Source organism: Pongo abelii, chromosome 6 (genome assembly GCF_028885655.2).
Source record: "Pongo abelii isolate AG06213 chromosome 6, NHGRI_mPonAbe1-v2.0_pri, whole genome shotgun sequence".
Lineage (NCBI taxonomy): Eukaryota > Metazoa > Chordata > Mammalia > Primates > Hominidae > Pongo > Pongo abelii.
In genome coordinates, this window is record NC_071991.2 from 37,598,802 (window position 1) to 37,620,495 (window position 21,694).

At 50.2% G+C, this 21,694-nt stretch overlaps 1 protein-coding gene across 10 annotated transcripts in view; it reads left to right on the forward strand.

The window, feature by feature from the left end:
• TNS3 (tensin 3) overlaps window positions 1-21,694 on the forward strand; it is a 308,545-nt gene that overhangs the window by 28,036 nt on the left and 258,815 nt on the right. Inside the window, exon 1 of one of the 10 annotated variants that reach the window (XM_054559217.2) lies at window positions 17,034-17,479. The exons of 7 other annotated variants lie outside the window; for them this stretch is intronic. In XM_054559217.2, coding sequence (XP_054415192.1) covers window positions 17,402-17,479 — 78 coding nt within the window. In that variant the 5' untranslated portion in view covers window positions 17,034-17,401. Of the gene's footprint in view, window positions 1-17,033; window positions 17,480-21,694 lie in introns of those variants that run through there. 2 more of the 10 variants (XM_054559215.2, XM_054559224.2) reach the window with 2 other exon arrangements.

The following is a 21,694-nucleotide window of genomic DNA, read 5'->3' on the forward strand; positions in this document are numbered from 1 at the left end:
CAGCTCATTTCTTCACTGAAGTCTTAAACCCTCAAGATCATTCATAAGGGTTGAAATCAACTTCTTCCAAACTCCTGTTAATGTTGACAATTTGACTTCCTCTCATGAATCACAAATGTTCTTAAAGGCATCTGGACTGTTGAATCTTTTCCAGATTTTTTTTTTTTTTTTTTTTTTTGTGATGGAGTCTTCCTCTGTCACCCAGACTGGAGTGCAGTGGCGCAATCTCAGCTCACTGCAACCTCCGCCTCCTGGATTCAAGTAATTCTGCTGTCTCGGCCTCCCGAGTAGCTGGGATTACAGGCACCCGCCACTATGCCTGGCTAATTTTTGTATTTTTAGTAGAGACGGGGTTTCACCATGTTGGGCAGGTAGGTCTTGAACTCCTGACCTCAGGTGATCTACCCATCTTGGCCTCCCAAAGTGCTGGGATTACAGGTGTGAGCCACTGTGCCCGGCCCAAAATATATTTCTTAAAAAGTAAGACTTGAGGGCCAGGCACAGTGGCTCACGCTTGTAATCCCAGCACTTTGGGAGGCCGAGGTGGGCGGATTGCCTGAGGTCAGGCGTTCGAGACCAGCCTGGCCAACATGGTGAAACCCCGTCTCTACTAAAAATACAAAAATTAGACAGGCTTGGTGGCAGCCTCCTGTAATCCCAGCTACTCGGGAGGCTGAGGCAGGAGAATCGCTTGAAACTCGAGGTGGAGGTTGCAGTGAGCTGGAGGCTGCAGTTAGCTGAGATCGCACCATTGCACTCCAGCCTGGGCAACAAGAGCCAGACTTCGTCTCAAAAAAAAAAAAAAGTAAGAGTTGAAAGTCAAAATTACTCCTTGATCCATGGGCCGTAGAATGGATGTTGTGTTAGTAGGCATGAAAACAACATTCATTTCTTTGTACATCTCTGTCAGAGTTGCTGCATGACCACCTGCATTGTCAACAGGTAGTAATATTTTGAAAGGAATCTCTTTTTTTCTGAGTAGTAGGTCTCAACAGTGAGCTTAAAATAGTCAATAAACCATGCTGTATGCAGAAGTTCTGTCATCCAGGCTTTACTGTTCTATTTATAGAGCACAGGGAGGATAGATTTTGCATAATTCTTAAGGGCTCTGGAATTTTCGGAATGGTAAATGAGCCTTTGCTTCAATTTCCAGTCATTAGTTGCCTTAGCCCCTCACAAGACAGCCTGTGCTTCGAAGCTTTGAAGCTCGGCATTGACTTCTCCTCTCTGGCTATGAAAGTCCTAGGTGGCGTCTTCTCCTTATAGAAGGCTGATTTTGTCTGCATTGAAATCTGTTGTTTAGTGTAGCCACCTTCAATGGTCTTAGCTAGATCTTCTGAATAAGTTGCGGCAACTTCTACATTAGTACTTGCTGCTTCACCTTACTTTGCTATGTTATGGAGATGGCTTTTTTACCTAAACCTCTTGAGCCAACCTCTGCTAGCTTCAAACTTTTCTCCTGCCGCTTCCTCACCTTGGTGAGTCTTCACAGAATTGAAGAGAGTTTAGGGCCTTGCTCTGGATTAGGCTTTGGCTTAAGGGAATGTGGTGGCTGGTTTGATCTTCTAATCCAGACCATTCAAACTTTCTTTGTAACAGCAAAAAGGGTTTTGCTTTCTTATCATTCGTGTGTTTACTGGAGTAGCACTTTTAATTTCCTTCAAGAACTTTTCATTTGCATTTGCACCTTGGCTAACTGTTTGGCACGAGAGGCCTGGCTTTTAGCCTGTCTGAGCACATGCCTTCCCCACTAAGCTGACTCATTTCTAGCTTTTAAGAGATGTGACTCTTCCTTTCACTTCAACACTTACTGGTTATGAATTGGCCTGATTTCAGTGTTGTTGTGTCTCAGGGAATAGGGAGGTCCGAGGAGGGGAACGAGCAGTCCAGAGCATCAGAACACACATTTATCCATTAAGTTCGCTGTCTTATATGGATTTGGTTCATGGCACCCAAAAACAATTACAATAGTAACATCAAAGAGCACAGATCACAAATAACCATGAAAGATATAATAATAATGAAAAAGTTTGAAATATGGTGAGAGCTTCCAAAATGTGACACAGAGACCAGAAGTGAGCTCATGCTTTTGGGAAAATGGCACTGACGTGGGGTTGCCACAAACCTTCAGTTTGTTTAAAAAAACTCAGTATCTGCAAAGTTCAATAAAGCAAAGCACAATAAAACGAGGTATGTCTGCCTGTGTGTGTCTTGTTGATTTCTGCAACGGAGGCAGAGAGTGATTTTTTGTTGTTATTTTTCTTCTTCTTTCTCCAGGCAAATTGTTTCTTGCCTTCACTCATGTGCCAAACTCTAGACGGCTTCCTGGCTTGGCGAGATTACTGTTAACGCATCCCTAAGCATTCCTTTTATTTGTCAAATCCCTGTTATTCTGTTAGAATCTGTCTTGCAGCCAAAATAGCCTCAGGAGAAAAATAATGAAAAAAAGAAATGAATTAGGTGTGCCAGAAGAATGTGATGGGCGTGGGGAGGTTTATGCAGATAAATATGGTGGGTAAGAATGTCGCTTCTTTTCAATGTCTGTTTAAATGTTTCCATTTTCCTTGTAAAAGCACTCTAAAACAAGAAGTGCATTTGCAGAGAGGCCAAGGATCGCTCCCCACCCCACCCCACCTTGGACCCCCACCTTGGACCCACCTTGGACCCACCCCACCCCACCGTGGACACACGGTTTTGCAGCCTCCCTCCCCACCCCACCCCTGCCCCGCTCCAGCTATGCCTTAGCAGACGTCATTCCCTGTTATTTCAGTCTCTGCAAGTGCAAGAATTTAGGGTGATAACAGCCATACTTCCATTCCACGAATTTGCACACTTCTTACTCTCCACTCATCTAACACACATGTGCACAGTGTGAACCTTGGTCTGTTGACTTAACTTTGCCTGTGTGGGATGTTGTTTCTCTCCTGTCTGTGGACACTTATTGAGTTTAGATTCACAGGTGTGGAAAGAGCGAGGTCTGCAGTGCGAATGTTTTCGTAGTTCTCATTGTAGACTGTCCAATGACTTTTCAAAGTGCTCCTCAAGGCATGAATTATTCCACTGGGGGTCTCCTTGCCTGTAGTTTTGAACCCTGGCCCAGCCAAAGGCTCCCCTGCTCTTGGTGGCTATGCTGGAACTCTAGTTCCTTCCCTTTGGCCTGAGGTGGCCACACCCAGGGCTCCAGCCACATGGCGTTTTGTGCCCTCACCCACCTCCTCCATGATCTCCCCATTTGCTTAAGGAAACACCTGGAGCGAGACAGAACCATCCAGTCCATGGCTGGGCCCCACTGGGCCTCCACCTTCAGGACGTGCCCAGGGTCTAGCCACCTGCTCTTGCTCGGTTCCCGAGTCCAGCGGCAGGAAGTGGACACCAGGCCAACCTTCTGCCCGGGAGCTCAGGTGCTATAGCTTGTCTGCCCTCTGTGCGGCAGGGAGCCCAGCTTGCCCATTTGAGAAAGAAGCAGGGGCACTCCGAGGAGATGCTTCCTGAAGGAACCGGGTGTTTTAGGAAGATCTTCCTGGCGCTTCCCGCAGGTCTGGTGAATGGCATTCACCCAGGCTCCCAATAGGCTCAGCCCCTCCTCACCTCTTTTCTGAGTGAGCTCATGTTCCTTGGCTGGGTGCAGACTTGGGAGATGTGCTCAGTCACTCCACAGCAAAATTCTGTCTCTTTGGGGTGGCGTGACTCCTCAGGAGTGGGGTAAGACTGTTTAGGAATGACCAAAACTTAGGTTTGTTTTGTTTTGTAACTTTGTTAATATCCCATGGGTGTTTTCCATATAAGTGAATATGGATGTGATTATTATTTTTAGTGACTTCATAGTATTCGAATCCCATTCTATGTTAGTACCATAAAATGACCAGAGCCCAGTTGCTGGCTATTAAAACTGCTTCCAGCTTTTTTTGTTGTGCATAATTCTGTAGCCTGCCCTTCCACGTAGATCTTTCCAGGCATGGTCATTGCCTTAGAACACATTCCTTGAAGGAGAATTGACCATTGTGATAAGTGTTTTAAATGAGATCATAGAGATTTTGTTTGCATGTGCCTTGCCCATTGAGACCCTGCTGCAAATGTGTCTTTGTGCTTCTGTCTCCTGGTCCTAGCTGTCTTGCTGTGGGACAACTAGGGACAGCATAGTTGGGAAGGTGAAGGTCAGAGGGGCAGCAAGTCAAGGTTACCGCCTTCCAGGACAGATCCTATGGTCTGGTTGCTCACCCATTTGTTCTACAAGTTTATCTTTTGCAAAGGGCTGTGCAGTTCACCAAGCCCTCTCCATACATCAAGGCTTACTGTGGACATTGCTGGCCATGGAACCATGGGGTTGTGTTTCTATTCCTATTTCCCTTCTTCCTTCCTTCATTAATTCAGCAAACAGGCATGGGCCCCTTCTCACGTCTGGGCCTTGGATAGATGAAGGGCAGGGTGAGGGTGCAGGGTTTCTCTGTGATGTAAGAACTTTTGTGGGGCCCTGAGGCCTGGGGCCAGAAGACCTTGCCTGATCTTCCCTGAGAAGGCCTTGCAAGGGAGACCTCAGTGTTGCATTTGGGGACCAATGCTCAGCTGAGTGGGGATGGGTGGGAGGGATGGAAGAGGGAAGAGGAGACCAAGGCATGGGTCTGGCACCCCTGTCAAGAGCCAGACAAAGTAACTAGGTTGTGGGGATGGGGGTGGGAGGGCAGGGACGTGGGTAGAGTTGATATGGCAGTGTTCTGGTCAGAGCATGAAAAACCTGGAATGGGCCAGTAGGCGGTCTGTGTGCCAGGACCCATCAGGAGTATCACTCATTCATTCAGCAAATCCTTAGCTGTGTTCTAGGCAGGGGGATCTCTGTGAACTGGGTGGACAGATGGACTAGAGTTTATGCCCTCTTAGAGGTGTGTTTTTCATACCCGATGACTATAAGACCAAGGTGGATGGACTTTTCCCTAGGGCCTCATGCAGGAGAGGCATAAACTGAGCAGGGATCTGGGGGAAGTGAGTCCCTTGTGCAAGGAACAGCAAGTGCTAATGTCCTGAGGCAGCACCTGGCTGAGGAAGTTGGAGAGCAGGCCAGAGATAGGCAGGGGCTAGATGACGTTGGTCTGCGGGCTCATGAAAAGAACTTTTTTTTTGAGACGGAGTTTCCCTCTGTCGCCAGGCTGGAGTGCAATGGCGTGATCTCAGCTCACTGCAACCTCCGCCTCCTGGGTTTGAGTGATTCTCCTGCCTCAGCCTCCTGAGTAGCTGGGATTACAGGCACCCACCACCACACCTGGCTAAGTTTTTTTGGTATTTTTAGTAGAGACGGGGTTTCACCATGTTGGCCAGGATGGTCTCAATCTCCTGACCTCATGACCTGCTCACCTTGGCCTCCCAAAGTGCTAGGATTACAGGTGTGAACCACCGCGCCTGGCCAAAAGAACTTTTATTTATTTATTTTTTAAGGGTATAGATTCTAAAAGCTGGGAGAGGGTTTTGTGCTACGTTGTCATGTCCTGATTCCTGTCTTAAGAAGCTCCATTTGGTTGGCCTGTGGATGCGGAGAGATGATCAGTTCAGTGGTGGATGGACCAGGATGGTGAGAGTGGAGACCGGGGAACTGGGCCTTTTTGGGGCTTTATTTTGCAGGGCTTGCTGACAGATTGGCTGTGTGCTGTAAGAGAAAGAAGGAGCCCGAAGGTTGAGACTTGACTGTGTAGGGAAGTGGGTGCTGTTTGTGCAGACAGAGCAGCAGGGAGGACATGTTGGGGAGAAAACTGGGAGTTCTTATTTGGAGGGGTGAAGTGAGCAGTGCTTCAGGGATAGCCCAGAGAAGGTGGGAGCAGGTGGTGCTCAGGACTCAGCAGGTCAGGGGAGAAGAAGCTTGGAGCGGTCAGGACGGTCAGCCGGCAGACAGGTGGTGGGAAGGGTGACAGCTGGCCTAGGGGTGCATGCACATAGAGGACCTTCAGGTCAGAGCCCAGGCACCCTGAAACTTAGAAGTACCCAAGGGGATAAGACCCTCCAAATGAGACAAAGGCAGGACCAGTGAGGTAGGGCATGGGGTCACAGCAACCAGGGAAGAAAATGCGTCAGGAGATGGTGTGTTCAAATGCGGCTGGGACTGGAATAAAGTGAGGGACAGGTGTCCCTTACTGGGTCTGACAGGCTATGGCTAGGTGGTGACTTATGGAAGGTTGCAGTGAGATGGGTTGAACATGGATTCTGGAGCCCATGAGCCTTTGGGTAAGGGGCAGTGACTATAGTCAGCCTTTGAGGAAGGCTTCCTGTAAGGGGAACAGCAGAGAAACAGGCCAGGTATGGGAAGGCTGGGTGGGCATCCAAGGAGGGTTGTGTTTTCAAAGATGGGATGTGTTGCAGCAGGCTGTATGCCACTGGGAAAGTTGGCACAGGCAAGAAAAACGTGAAGGTTAGGAGCTGGGGGGGCGGGGTGGGTGGTGACTCACCCCTATAATCCCAGCACTTTGGGAGGCCAAGGCGGGTGGATCACCTTAGGTCAGGAGTTCGAGGCCAGCCTGACCAACATGGTGAAACCTCAACTCTACTAAAAATACAAAATTAGCCGGGTGTGGTGGTGCATGCCAGTAGTCCCAGCTACTTGGGAGACTGACACAGGAGAAACGCCTGAACCTGGGAGGCAGAGGTTGCAGTGAACTGAGATCGCGCCACTGCACTCCAGCCAGGGTGACAGAGTGAGACTCCATCAGGAGTTGGAGAATGAGAGCCAGGGTGGCTGGGGACAATGCTGGAGCCCACTGTGCATGTGCAGCTGGGTTTGGCACCTGGCAGCAATGCACATGAGCTGGTGAACTGCAGTGGTCTCCACTTTCTTCTGGGCTGAGGTTCGTTGGGAGGCTTTAGCTTGTGTGTCTTGCTGCACAGAGCAGCTATGCACTGATGAGTAAGGACTGTGGGGGGAGGATGGCGGCGTAGACTCAAGGCCATGCTGAGGGCTCCTGGAAGACGGTGACCTTGGCTTGCTGTCCCTCTGACCTTCATCTTCCCGACCTCATGCAGGGAAGATGCACAATGTGGACCTGGCCAGCTGATGGAACTGTAGGATTGTCCCCAGTACCTTGTGCTGGTGACTAACAGTGGACACCTAGAGGGCTGGGAGGAGCAGCTCCCGGAACTCCATTGATACAAGTGTCTTCGTGTCCAGTGTGTGCCGCTGCCCCCTGCAATTTCAGCAATTTCAGCAGAAGCATGCCTGCAAACCTAATGTCCCCAGGGCTCCACTGAGTGCTGGTTACTCCTTCAGGTCCCACCCACGCTTGCCCTCCACTCCCCGACGCAGGTCCCTTATCTCTCTTAAATTCTTAGTCCAGTTGAAGTCAACACAGTTCTTCGCTTTGCCCTCCGCCCCACTCCACCCTTTGCTCCTGAGCCTCTGCTTACCTGTTTTGGGCAAGGCCCAGTCTACACTGGAGCCCGACACACACTGCCTCCCTCCCTCCTCACCCTGGAGGGTCCACTGCCTCCTTGGCTTTATCTTCTCTCTGCTGCTTTCTAGGCTATAAACTCAGGAATGAATGAATGGACAGATGAACCCTGCCAGTATAATTGTAAACCATCTAATCAGAAACTCAAAGGGCAGCAGATAGGAGGCCACAGCTCAGGGTGTTCCAAAGGCCCAGCCCAGGGCGTGACTGAGGGGTGTGGTAGTCAAGGGGGTGAACTTAAAACGTGGCGTCTGACTTTGTTGGTTTAGTCATTCCATCCGCAGCGCCTTTTGAGTACAGCCGTGTCTTACCAGGCGGGTGCTGAGCGCACACACTGAGAGACCATGGTCTTGGCACACGCGTAGTTTATAGTATGAGTGGGGTATGCCGCAAGGCCATGTCTGTTCCCTGCTAGCCTGGGTGGACAGTGATGGCTGTCACTGCAGGCACAGGATGAGAAGCTTCAGTGGTGAGGTGGGACTTGAACTGCCTTTTTCTTTGCTTGAATAACATTTAAAAACATTTTTTTTTAAATAAGGAGGATAAGAGGATTGTGAGTACTATGCTGTAAGTATACTTTAGTGATATTTAAAAAAAATTATAAGAGCAATACATCGAACCTTTTAGGAAGCTGAAAACAGATGTGTAGAAATTGCCACAGGCTCCCAGCCTCAACACCTCACTGTCCTGGGCCACCTGGTGGTGGGGGAGGGGGTTTCCTCAGGCTCTTATGCAGTAGATGTGCACAGGGCTGGGACGCAGGAAGACTGTAAGGAAGGAGCTCTCCTGCAGTGACGGTAGGTCCTGGGAGCTCAGTCCAGCTCCGGAACAGCAGTGCTGCTGTGCGGTGACTGTATGCGAGGCCAGGGGGTGCCCGACGTGGACGCCATGTGAGACAAGTGGCTCAGGTAAGATGCTTAAGGTCTGAGCCTCAGCCCCTCATTAGAAGCTTTTGAGGTCGGTTGCAATTTGATCATCCACTTTAGCAGATGAAGAAACTGTGGCCCAGAATAATTAATAATAAACCCGCAGGCAGTGAGTAGAGGAGTGGGGTCAGGGTCCGCCGCAGCTCTCTGGCCCACCTCGGTCCAGGCCTCCTGGGGGAGGCTCCAGGCTACAGGAGAGCAGGGAACTGCCTCTATCCCCAAATCTCATGGCTCTGTGCTTCTTAACCCAACTACAAATCAGAGCCCCTGGGAAGACTGTGAAGAAATATCACTGCCTAGGGTTCCCCCAAGTCTGTGGTGTCCCCTGACAGTGGTGTAAGTGGTAGGGGTGGAGTTTGTGTGATGTCGGTATGTTTTTAACCAGCTCCTGCAGGGGATTTGAGGAGCAGTGTTGGCTGAGAACTGCTCAGGCTGCCCCCAGGTGGGATCCCCTAGGGCTTCATTACCCACAGTTCCAGATGTGGTCCAGTGGTCATTTTCTGATCTAAGTCAGGGAATGTTGGGGCATTTTCAGTCAGGAAGAAACCGAGGAGGTGTGGAAGGACGGGGGTCGATTAGAGAGGTTTCCGAAAGGACACTGGTAACTGAGATGGCTATCTGTGGGTGACCCGCCTCCCACTGCCCCAGCCTTCCCATGGGAGCCCCCCAAGGGAGGGGAGACCAGGATGGGTCCTCTTGCCGTCAGCACCCTGTTTAAGGATCTGGCGCAGGTTTTGAAGCTGTCCACATCAAACGGAGTAACAGAGATTTCTATGGGAGGGGAGTGTAGAAAGCCCTCCCCTTTTGTGACCAGTGGCATGCACTACCATCTAGCTCTTCCTCAGTGTTCTAGAAGAGACAAGTCTGGCCAATATGGTGAAACCCTGTCTCTACTAAAAATACAAAAATTAGCTGGGCGTGGTGGTACATGCCTGTAGTCCCAGCTACTCGGGAGGCTGAGGCAGGAGAATCGCTTGAACCTGGGAGGTGGAGGTTGCAGTGAGCCGAGATTGCGCCACACTGCACTCCAGGTGACAGAGCGAGACTCCATCTCAAAAAAAAAAAAAAAAAAAAAAGAAAATGCCCTCTTACACATCTCAATGTATTATCACGGAAGAGTTTAAAAGGCCAGGCACAACACCAACAACTGTGTCCTTTTTCTCCACCCCCCTGGAGGACGTGAACATACCTCTCTCTGTTTTTAGTGTTCGAGGTGCTCAAAGTGGCAGAGTAAGTCCTAACATCGTGGATCTCCAGGCTTTTCGTACAAACTAACTCAGCAGGGTTCTGCTTGGAGTCAACTTGATGGTGAAGAAATGCTTGGCAAGGAGTGGAAAAGTAAAAAGTAAATCATGATGTCCTCAGCACAGGGCACCTCTTAACTAGACAGTTTCCTGTGTTCTCATTTTCGGTTAGAATAGGTGGGGCAGCTCATTTGACAGGAGGAAACTGGCTTGTCGGAAGTGCGGGGATGCTCTACTGATCCGTGCCTGGGTCCTGGGACACCCATTGGTAGCAGTAGGTCTGTAAGCTGGACCTGGGGACTTGGGCTTGTGGTTATTTAGCTCTGCGACCTCAGGCAGTTCTGGAAGCTATCACAGTTGGAGGCTGGAAGTCCAAGATCAAGGCTCTGGCAGATTGTCTGGTGAGGGCTGGCTCCTGGTTCATCCAAGGCACCTTCTATCTGTGTCCTCCCATGGCAGAATGGGTGAAGGGTCTTGTGGGGTCCCTTTTTTAAAGGCATTAACCCCATTCATGCAGAGTCTCCCCTCATGACCTAAGCACCTCCCAAAGGCCTTACCTCCTAATATCATCACCTCGTGGGTGAGGATTTCAGTATATGGATTTTGGAGGCACACAGACAGCCCATTAGCTGTGGGGGTCCGTTTTACCATGAGAAAGGTGTGCTCTGTGCTTGTGAGGGGTGGAGACAGATGGGCCCTTGTTTATCTCTCGGGCTGGGCACCCCCACCCCCGACCCATGGGTAGGTGAAGGAAGGAAGATGCTCCTCTTGGCACCAGCCCCTGACTCTTCCTGCTCCTCTGAAGGGAGGGAAGGGGGCAAGATCCTACCAGGGACTTAGCTGGAGGGGGCTGGGGAGCCACTTTAATTTAACACTTTTTTTTTGCTCTCCTCTGCACAGTCTGTAATGAAACAGCTCTGTTTTGAGCAGAGAAGAGGGAAGAAGCACCCACTGGAGGTGAATTTTGTAAGGAAAACATTTTTTTATTTACTTCTGAAAGTCGGGGGAAGGAACTCTGTGACGAGTCAGAGCAGAGGGAAACGGAGAACAAATGCTAGTTTCCCCAGGGCAGGCAAAAACACCATGCAAAGGATGTCAGAAGTCACCATCTGTTTGTCAGAAGAAGCCCCGAAGTGTGGCACTCGCAGAATGACATTTCATTGACAGCCTGAGCCTGCACATCCCAGGAGACTCCCATGGGTGGGGACAGGCTGCGTGCCCGGGAACTTTGTAGCCAATGGAGACGTTTTGGTTAAACTGGTGGAATACATACACTCTCCTCTGTGGCCAGTGGACTCTCATTCATCACGTATCTACTGAGTGTCTGTGTGATTTTCATGAGAAACAGTGTTGTGTAAAGGACAAAGCAGTACTGCTTTCAAGTGCTGCTTCCACCCGAGTGGATAACTCTGGCTTTGGACCATCTTGAGGGTCAGGCACTTCACAAACGGCATCTTTGATCATTAATACCACTCTGGGAGTTGGACTCCTCGTCCCCTAGGATGTTGCTGGGTCAGTAAGAGCCTGGGCGAAAGCCCCCTCACCGCGGGGACTGGAAGCCAGCTCCCCAGCTCTCCAGTCTTTCAGGTGCCCCATGCACATATCCTGAATCCCTGGGTCCTCATGTACCTGAAAGTCCTCTGCTGGTCTTCCCCCTCCAGCATGGTCCTGGGGAACAGGTGGGAAGATGTTTGCTGGATAGGTGAGATGCAAGTGTGCCTGAACACTTCCTGAATGTCCCAGAGGGTGAGTGCCCTGGGAGGCACACTGTTACAACTGTCCCTTCTGGATTTTGGATGGAGCACAAGCTGGCTGCACAGAGAAAGAGACAAGAGGGAGGATTTTCCCAAAGTCTGTGTTTGGACAGGGCCCAGGTACGAGACCTGCCCCTAGAGACAGTGTCTGGGCTTCCTGCTGCCCAGGGACCAGTGTTCCCGCCTTTGGACAAGGAGAGAGGGCCAGGCTCAATTTCTGCAGATGAGAGCTGGCAACAACTTGCTGATGTCAGAAATTCCTTAAACTGAAGGCAGTCTTTTTCAATATCAGAGGCAAAGTGCTTTTTTTTTTTTTGACAGTCTTACACTGTTCCCTGTGGTTGGAGTGCAATGGCGTGATCTCGGCTCACTGCAATCTCTGCCTCCTGGGTTCACGTGATTCTCCTGCCTCAGCCTCCGAAGTAGGTGGGATTACAGGTGCCCACCACCACACCTGGCTAATTTTTTGTATCTTTAGTAAAGGCGGGGTTTCACTATGTTGACCAGACTCGTCTGGAACTCCTGACCTCGTGATCTGCCCTCTTCAGCCTCCCAAAGTGTTCGGATTACAGGTGTGAGCCACCGTGCTCGGCTGTAAAGTGCTTTTAAATGTGCTTTAGGTGGCACATAGGAACTCCCTCACACTCGAACACCCTCAAGCCATGGAGCAGTGGGACTGGCCGTGTCAGATTTCGTGTCGACGGGCATGTAGTGGGTAGAGGAGAGCTGGGAGTCCTCTGCCCAGAGTACCTGGTGGCCCCAACTGCAGAGCACTGAGGCTAGGAATCGGGAATCAGGGCTGGATCCTGCCAGGGCAGTGGCTCTGTGAGCACACATCAGAGGGACTAAGGATTTGGACTCTCCACCCCTCACTTGGGTTGTCTGGCCAAGGTGTGGTGAGGATTTGGTTTAGATGATGCCTCTCTGCAGAAACACCCAGTGGTAATGCATGTTCTCCTCTCTGAATCACAGATGGTGCCAATCATGGCTTGTCCCATCCAAGGTCATGGTCACCTTGACCCCTTGATTAGGTGGAGACTGAAGCCTTCTCTGTTGTTGACTTACTCTTTTCCCTTTTATAGTAAATAAAGGAAAATATTTAGAGACTATGTATTCTCTCTAAAGATCAACCAGTGACAGCCCATTAGATTCTGTCTGTCCACTGCACATAACTCCCGAGTCTCCCATCCCACGACGCATGGAAGCTGAGACCTTTACCCTTCCTAATAACCTGCTCCCAGGCCTCCCATTGCCTCTCGGAGACTGTCTCTGTGGTCATTTGCTTTTTTTTTTTTTTTTTTTTTGAGATGGAGTCTCGCTCTGTCACCCAGACTGGAGTGCAGTGGCACAATTTCAGCTCACTGCAAGCTCCGCCTCCTGGGTTCATGCCATTCTCCTGCCTCAGCCTCCTGAGTAGCTGGGACTACAGGCGCCCGCCACCACGCCCAGCTAAGTTTTTTCTATTTTTAGTAGAGAGGGGGTTTCACTGTGTTAGCCAGGATGGTCTCCATCTCCCGACCTCGTGATCCGCCCGCCTCAGCCTCACAAAGTGCTGGGATTACAGGCGTGAGTCACTGCGCCCGGCCTTGGTCATTTGCTTCTATCAGTAGGGACTCAAAGAGTCTTAGATTCATATTGTATTCAATGGGTCGTAATCCAATATCATCACTATTTTGATGTCCAAGTCGTTTACAGTTTGCCTGGTGGGAGCCTCATCAGGCTGGCCCCTGTGTCTTTTTGTTAAAAAACCCATTGTTCTGTGAGCGCTGTCTTACTTTCTGGCCAAAAAGAAGAGATTTCAGGCTCATTGGGGGTGACTGTTGCTATTGGAGCCTCCCCACCCTCCAAGGACAGATCTGGGAGTATCTTTGTGTGTGTGTGCATGTGCACTGGTGCGTATACACACATTCACATCTACTTTGATTTCTAGATGTATCTACGTCTCTAGATTGGAAACTCTGAGTCACACAAATATCTGATTCCTGTCTCCCAACACAGGGCTTACTATAATGTTCCCCTTTCTAGACTAGCAAGCTCCTCCCCAATGGAAAGGAAGGTGGCTCCCATTTTTCTTCTCACAGATCCTTATGCTCAATCTTCCTGTGCATGACCAATCTCCCGTCACCTCTCCACTGCTACGGCCGTCCTCTCCCCTGTACATTTATCTGTGTTTCTAGGGCTGTTGCCCAAGGCTGAGGTTCTCTTACCTAGAGTTTCCATGTCCACTCCTGCTTTCTCCCGAGTGTCCTCCCAGGACTGCCAGGGGTCCTCCAGGAAGAACATACACCTGTGATGCTTTTTCCTTTTTGCCAGTTAGAGCTCCCTGTGACGTTGCAGTCCAGCCCAGCTCGGTACTGGGGCCTCCTTCCTTGTCACTGCTTTGTGCAATCCTGCTCACCACCCTGTCCTTGCTTCTTGAGCCCTGTCTACCTGCAGTGTCCCAACACAGCTGTGCATTAGCCACCCAGCCTTTGGCCAGTTCACCAAAAATATGGCGCTTTACCACCCTTGCCTCTCTTCACCTCTTTTCCTGTCTGGAAAGTGTCTGCTTCTGCTTCAAGTCACAGCCCATTCATGGAGTTCTTCCCATGATCTGTGGACTCCGTGCCCCCTCCTAACGCTGTGTGTAGATCGTCCCTCTGGGAGGGGCGGAGTGAGCCAGCTGCTGTATTTCCTCTGACATCGAGCACACACATTGCTCACATATCTGTGGGTGAATGCATGATCGTGTGAGGGAATGGACGCATAGAAGCAGCCTCCAGTTTCCAGTGACAAAACAGGGGCACGAGGGAACCTTGTACTTGGTGTTAAAGTCTGACTCATGGAGGGGCTCATGTCCCTAGTTCCAGTGGGGTTTCCAACCCAGGTTGAGATGTAGCCTCTCTTCCTGATGGCTGGTTTGCTGATGTCTGCCTTAGCCGTCTGGAATTCATCCTCCCTGGGAAGAACCTCATTTTGTTCCTGGGAAGAACCTTATTTTGTTCCTGGGAACCAAGTGCAGTCAGAAGCTAGGGTGAGACAACCCGGCGAGTAAAAAGCACAAAGGATTGTGGCAAAGCACGAAGAAAATTGGAAGCTGGGCAGCAGCACAGAGCTCACTGTGGCCTTAAGATGGAGTGAGGCCAGTCTGCCACCCAAGTTTTGAGGTGAGGGTCTGTGCCTGGAGGAGTCTGTGCCCTGGCTTCTGAGTCTCTTCGCATCCCCAGACCCTCAGCTACAGCTTACTTCTGGGAGGACTCAGAAGGGTGTGGTCTGAGACAGGCAGTGAACACCAGTGTTGATGCGGTGGAAATACAGCAAAGCAGAATGTTTTCATTCCTGCACCAGTGTTTATTGCTCCTGCTTGGTGCTGTGCGTGGAAAATCCCAGACAAGGTTAGGACTTCCTATTGGAGGCACAAGACTTATGACCACACTAGAGGGTCAGGGCCCCAACCATCCTTGGGTGGCTCAGCCATGGAGGATGATTAACCAGTCTGGGAGGTCAGATGGGAGGCAGATCTTCAACTGAGCCTAGGACAGCGGTTTTCAGCCAGAAAGGAGAATGGGAAACTGCCTTGGGAGAAACCCCAAGTGAGCCCAAGGGCGCAGAGCAGAAGGACCCTGGAGTGTAAGAGCCTAGATTGCAAGCCTGGCAGGAGGAGGTCAGAGTAGGGGGGCAGGGAGAGGGGCTGGAGAGGCGGCCTGCTGATGAATGCGGATTCGCCTTAGGATTGAGCACTGTTTCTTGCCAGTGAAAAATCAGTTTGTTGTCCTCACCGGGGAGGTTTATCACATGCATGTTATTTGTTACTAGTAATGAAGTGTGGGAGTTTTCTGAATGGCTACACTTTTAAATAAGTAAGAGCAGATTCAGGGTATCCCTGTAATAAAAAGCCACCTTCAACCATTTGCCTTCCACTCTGGCTTGCATAGGCAGTGGGCTGGCCTGTGCTCCTGGCCATCGTTCCTGGGTGGACCCCAGAGAGTGTGAATCCTGGTACTCAGGTTGGAGGATTTTTATTCTGCTGGGGGCTATCTGTTCATTGCTGAATTCAGATTTCTTTGGCCGGTTCCTGTGGGCACCGTGGTAAGGGTGGTGGTAGATCCAGCTGACCTCTGGGCGTGTTTGCCCTGGGTAAACCATGACAGCAGCACATCCTGTTCTTAGCTGTTTGTAGGCACTGCTATGTACCTGGTATTGTGTCAGATGTGAAGGAATCTGGAATGAATACGATACAGATGTGTTCTCAGGGAAGGATGTTTGAAAAGACTAGAGTTTGGATATGCTATAGGAAAAAAATGATGAATGAATACAGAAAAATGAATGAAGGAATGAATATAGAAAAAGGTGAATAATGGTGTCATTTGAAGGACAGGAGGAAATAAGAATGCCTGCTTGTCTGCCAGGTGATGATTTAGTGAGGAATTGGAACCCAGAATGGTGTGTTCTAGGAGGAGGTTTTTTGCTTTGTAGTTGAAAGTTGAAGAGCAGCTTTGCTCTTCTACTGCAGAAACAGAAAGATGGATATTTAGTGCCAGAACTTGAGAGGTTAACGTCGGCCAGTTGAATTGATGGCTGGAATTTGCACATATGTCAGCCATAAAGGCCACGACTTAGCCCACCCAGACTGCTCCCCACATCCAAGGCATGTGGAGTTGCGAGTGGAGCTGTAGATCTGAAGTTAGAGTGTTGGAGCCACAAAGGCTGAGCTCTGGGACACTGCCCCTAGGCTGGGCCTGGAGTGAAGGCCAGTGGTAGGAGTACAGGGTTAGCTGGCCTGAGACTAGAAGGCCCCCTATCCTGCTCTGAGGCAGGGGTCTCTTCCGCTGCCCCCCGTAGACCACAGGCAGTGGCTTCATCTTGAACATGTTCTTTTAGTTTTAGACTTGCCACAAAGCTTCTTGTAGACAGCCAAGATCCACCGCCCCGGGAAGGCTGGTGAAGTCCGACAGGCATTGAAAGGCGGGATCTGCCTGTGGATCTTGCCCGCCTCTCCTCCTGGCGTTTCTAAGTGACCCTTCCTTCAGGATCCTGGCTTGTCCATCTTTTCCCATCACCCTGTCATCTTCACCTCCTGAACTTCGGGTTTCTAATTTCCTTCTAAAATCGCAGACCCATAAAGGAAGAAGGCACTTCAGATGTGCTGTGAATTGTCCTGATTTGCCAGGAGCAGGATGGCGGGGGGTGGGGGTCGGGGGGGTGAGGGAGGGATAGGCTGGGAGATAGGGAGGGGGGCAGGGAGGTGCAGCCCAGCCCCCAGGTGTGCAAGGCCCCGGGCGGTCCTGTGCTTTGACCTTTGCTTGAAATCCTCACCTGGTTAGGCGTGTCCCTCTCTGCAAGGCCAGGCTCCTAGTTTTTCTTAGTTGAAGAGGCAAATTAGAAAAAAAGCCTTTCTGCCTCGGTGTTTCCCTGCTTTCCACTCCAAATGCCCTGTTTGCAGTTAGATTATCAGGGTAGTGTAGATTACTGTTCATTACAGATGCAAGAGTTGACTGGAAAATAGTCAAGATTTAGAAATTCCGAAAGCCAAAGAGCTTGCCCGGTTTTGATTCTTTTAAGCACCTCGCCAGCGTTCTCGGAGAGGTTTGAAATCCTAGTAAAGCTGAACCCTGCGCCAAGCGCGGCGCGTCGGTAATTCCAGTCAGATGGCGGCTGCAAGACCCTGCTCCCCCCTCCTGGAAGGCGTTTCTTCACCCACTTTCCCAGTGTTTGGCGGCTCAGCCTGTGCCTCCGCGCTGGCTCGGAGCTGCGGTTGGGGCGGGCGGGGGAGGGAGGGCTAATTCGTGTCAGATGGAGGGACGCCGTGCGGGACCGTGCGCTCGCGCCTGGCTTTTGTTCCCGGCGTCTGACTTCTGACGGGCAGGAGTGGCTGTGGAGGCGGCGGCGCGCGGCTGGGACCTGGGCCGGCGGCCACGGAGAGCCCTTGGCCCCTCCCGTGTTGGCCATTTCCTGGGACTTGTGTCCGCAGGGGACTCGAGAGGCATCCTCCCCCCCGCGATAGCCGCTGGGGAGGGGTCAGCGGCCGTCCTTGCCTGGCCGGGCCCGGCTCCCCGCGGGCGGCAGGGGCGGCCATGCGGCTGCGCGCCCTGACCCCCAGGCCACCGGGAGGGTTCGCGCGCGGAACCCGGTCGCGCCAGCGCCGGCGCCAGGTGAGTGCGGCCCGGAGCTGGTGTGCAGGGCCAGGGGCGCGAGGCACGGGCGTCTTCAGGGCTGCATGCACGTGGGCTGCGCCGGGTGTGCACTGGTGCCCGTGGACGCTGTGCCGGTGTGTACCCGCTTGTGCTCATGTGTATGCGTGTGCCCTTGTCAGTGCGCGTATGTCGGTGTGTGTGCACCCCGTCTGCACGTCCACGCGTGTGTGCTTGTGAGCGCGCGTCTGTGTGTGCAGGCATGTGTGCGCTGGTCCGTGACTGAGTCCTGGTGGGTGCGTGTGTACCCTTGTGTGTGCGCACGCAGGACAAGGAGCGAGAGGGCCAGTGGAGCTTTGCCTAGTGGGGGCGTCTTCTGGTAAGCGTGGAAGAGGGTTCGGGCTTAGCTCTTTCTAACCCAACTGCCTCTTGAAAAGGCTTCTTGGGTTCCTTTCCCTGCAATGGAATTGGGATACTGGCCATTGCGCAGACATGCTATCCCTAGCGTGTTTCTTGCAAAGGTAAAGGGCATTTGAGCTCTGCAATGACGTGGGGTTTGCGCTGGGATGTAGGAATCCTTACAGGTTCCCTGGGGACCGCATGGGTTCCAGCGGTGCTCTGTGGTCCACAAGACGGCCCTTCACGGTGTTTGAATTAAACAGAGCGGTGCTGGTTGGCTCCCCGCTAGGTTCAGCCTCCCTTTCCCCAAGTCATTGCATTTGTTTTTCTGAAACTTTTATAAGGTTCTGTGGAGTGAAAAACTGTCAGAATTTCAGCTGGTTACTTGAGGTGTACTGCGTTCTCTTTTAAAGTTTAGTGGTCAAACGCTGCTGCCTGGAAGTGTGGGAACAATTTGTGCTGGATGTGGAGGGTGTCCCTCTTGCCCCAGATACCGGCCCCCTCTGGGCTGGGAAATATCCCCGAGGCCTGGAAGTGTTCCTGGCTGTTTAACATCAGAGTAAAGTTGGGCTGGGAATGTGTTTTTGATCAGTGTCTGCCTCTCCAGAATGCCTCTGAAGGTTTCCCAGGTGCCTGAATGCCCACCTAAATCCTCTTACTATGGTGGAGCTGAATATTTCCTGAAAGGAAAACATAGCTGGGATTGTGCTGATGCAGCTTTGCACTTTTGCGTGTGTAACCATTTTGCCAGGGCGACCTTTAGCCGGGAGAACCTATCCGAGAGGTCCCTGCGGTTTTGCATTTCGGCAGAGTGAAGCATTCATGTGGAGCACCTCCCTGTTCAATTTTGCAGAGATTTTTCTTTCTCAAAAGAGACCTCACAATCAAGACCAGCACTAATTACTGTGTCCCCCCTCAGGGAGTCCTTGTGGAACCAGCAGCCTGCTCTCTACCCTTCCAATATTTTGTTCCTAACAATTAAGTGCAATTTAGATTCCTGAACTGAGCCTGCTAAATGCTTCAGCATTGCTGCCTCCTCTCCCCCTTTGGGAGAAATGAAAGCACAGTATCAGGTGAAAACAAGGGCAGTCTAATCCCGTCTGGTCTCATTTCACAATAGAGATGTTATGTACAGATGAAGCGTAAGCAGATGTTATTACACTATCTTAAATGAACTCCTCAGGGATCCAGCAATTCAAATGGCTGAGCCCTCGCAACAGTGCTTATGCTGTTTCCCTCTTTAAGTTTTCTAGCTGTGGACCAGTGGGCAAGAAAGCTGCAGGAAAACAGTGCCTCTTTCTCCCTGGTTGGAATAAAGGTATTTGTAAGGAATAAAAGGTCACAGTATCTTTCCTTGGCCCACAGACTGGCTAATTCATTGGGTCAACACATATTAATTGAGGGTCCATGGTCCACTGTCTGCCAGGCGCTGGGCAGGGCCCTAAGAGGACAAAGAGGAAAGAGCCTGGTGTCCTGCATCTAGGAAATTGCAATCTACCACAGGAGAGAAGGCATATAAACAAATAAGTGCAATACGAGTGAAAAGTAAGTACCAGCTGCTGCATTGCAATAGAGAGATGTGTTTGTTAGGTGTTTGAATGCTACTCTTGTCTGAGCGTGAGACTGGGGCTTGAGGCATATGGGGCCTGAGTCCCATGTGCCTCATCCATTGGCTGTGTGGTGCTGCATCTCGGTTTTGCATCTCACCATCACGGTTTGTAGACTAGTGGTGATTACGGTAATGACACAGAAGCACTTGGCTAGTGTTACCAACTGCATAATTAGCAGCATCATTATCCTTCTTTTGCAGAGCATTGAACACACAATCTCTGTTATCAGAAAGGATGCAATCTCTTTGAAAAAACCAGATAACCGACATAGGAACAACTACATAATAACAGTGCCTTAAATGTATATAGATACTTATAGTATAGTCTGTTATATACAGTGGTGGTTCTGTCTTGGCCGCAAATTGGAATCACGGGATGGAGTTGGGGTGGGGGGTTTGACAACATTCCAGTGTTCTGATTCAACCTCCAGGTAATCTGATTTAATTGGTCTGGGGTGGAGCCTGGGTCAGCTGTTTTAAAAGCTGCCCCAGTGATTCTTATGAACTGATAGATGGTATAGCGTTTGGTCATTTACAATAGCTGTTAAGAGACAAGAGGGGGAGGATATCTTTTCTATTTAAGAGAGGTTGTGACTCGTCCTGGGCCACAGAGCTTGTAGTGTAGGTATCAGAACTTACGTGAAGGCTTCTGCTTGGTTCAGGACCCTTTCCCTTAGTTTATTTATTTTTCCTTTTTTTTGAGATGGAGTCTCACTCTGTCAACTCAGGCTGGAGTGCAGTGCCACGATCTCAGCCTACTGCAGCCTCCGACTCCTGGGTTCAAGTGATTCTCCTGCCTCAGCCTCCCGAGTAGCTAGGATTACAGGTGCCCGCCACCACACCCAGCTAATTTTTGTATTTTTAGTACAGATGGGGTTTCACCATGTTGGCCAGGCTGCTCTTGAACTCCTGAGCTCAAGTGATCCGCCCGCCTTGGCCTCCTAAAGTGCTGGGATTACAGGCATGAGCCACCGTGCCTGGCCATGAAGTTTTTTATTAGGTGATGGTATTAGTATATTTTCATGCTGCTGATGAAGACATCCCTGAAACTGGGCAATTTATACAGGAAAAAGGGCTTAATGGACTCACAGTTCTAAGTGCTGGGGAGGCCTCACAATCATTTTGGAAGGTGAAAGGCACATCTCACATGGCAGCAGGCAAAGAGAGAGAGCTTGTGCAGAGGAACTCCCTCTTATAAAACCATCAGATCTCATGATAATTATTCATTATCACGAGAACAGCACAGGAAAGACCTGCCCCCATGATTCGGTTACCTCCCACTGGATCACTCTCACAACAGGTGGGAATTCAAGATGAGATTTGGGTGGGGACACAGTCAAACCATATCAGTGATTAAATGTTTAGGATCGTTTTGTGTTCTTGATGAATCAGTCCTTTTATTGTTATGAGAGGACTTTCTATATCCTTGTTAATGTTCTTTGATCTGTAGCCTACTTTGTCTGATATAGCCACTCCAACTTCCCTTTGATTAACATCATCAAGGTACCTTTTTTTAGCCTTTGTCTTTAAAAAAAAAAAAAGACCAGGTGTGGTGGCTCACACCTGTAATCCCAGCGCTTTGGGAGGCCAAAGCGGATGGATCACGAGGTCAGGAGTTTGAGACCAGCCTGACCAATATGGTGAAACCCTGTCTCTACTAAAAATACAAAAATTAGCGAGGCGTGGTGGTGGGTGCCTGTAATCCTAGCTACTTGGGAGGCTGAGGCAGAGAATTGCTTGAACTCGGGAGGCAGAGGTTGCAGTGAGCCAAGATTGCGCCACTGCACTCCAGTGTGGGTGACAGGGTGAGACTCCGTCTCAAAAAAATATATACTTATATAATCTGATGACTTTTGTTGACTTATAATTGAGATATTTAGACTATTTACATAAATATGATTATTAATATGGCAAGGTTTGACTCTGTCATCCTGCTACTTGTTTTCTATTTCTCCTACCTATTATTTGTTCTGCTTTTCTTTTATTTCCTTTTGCCATTTAGATTAATTGAATAATTTTTATTATTTCATTTTATCTCTCTTGTTTGTTTATTACCTATAATTCATGATTTTAGTGGTTGCTGTAGGGTTTATACTATACCTCTGTAACATCACAGGCTACCTTCAAGTGATATTATATCCACTTCATGAATACTGTGAGAGCCTTATAATAGTCTTATGGAATCTTTGGGGTGTCCAATTTCTGACTGGAAACCTCTGTGGCCAGTG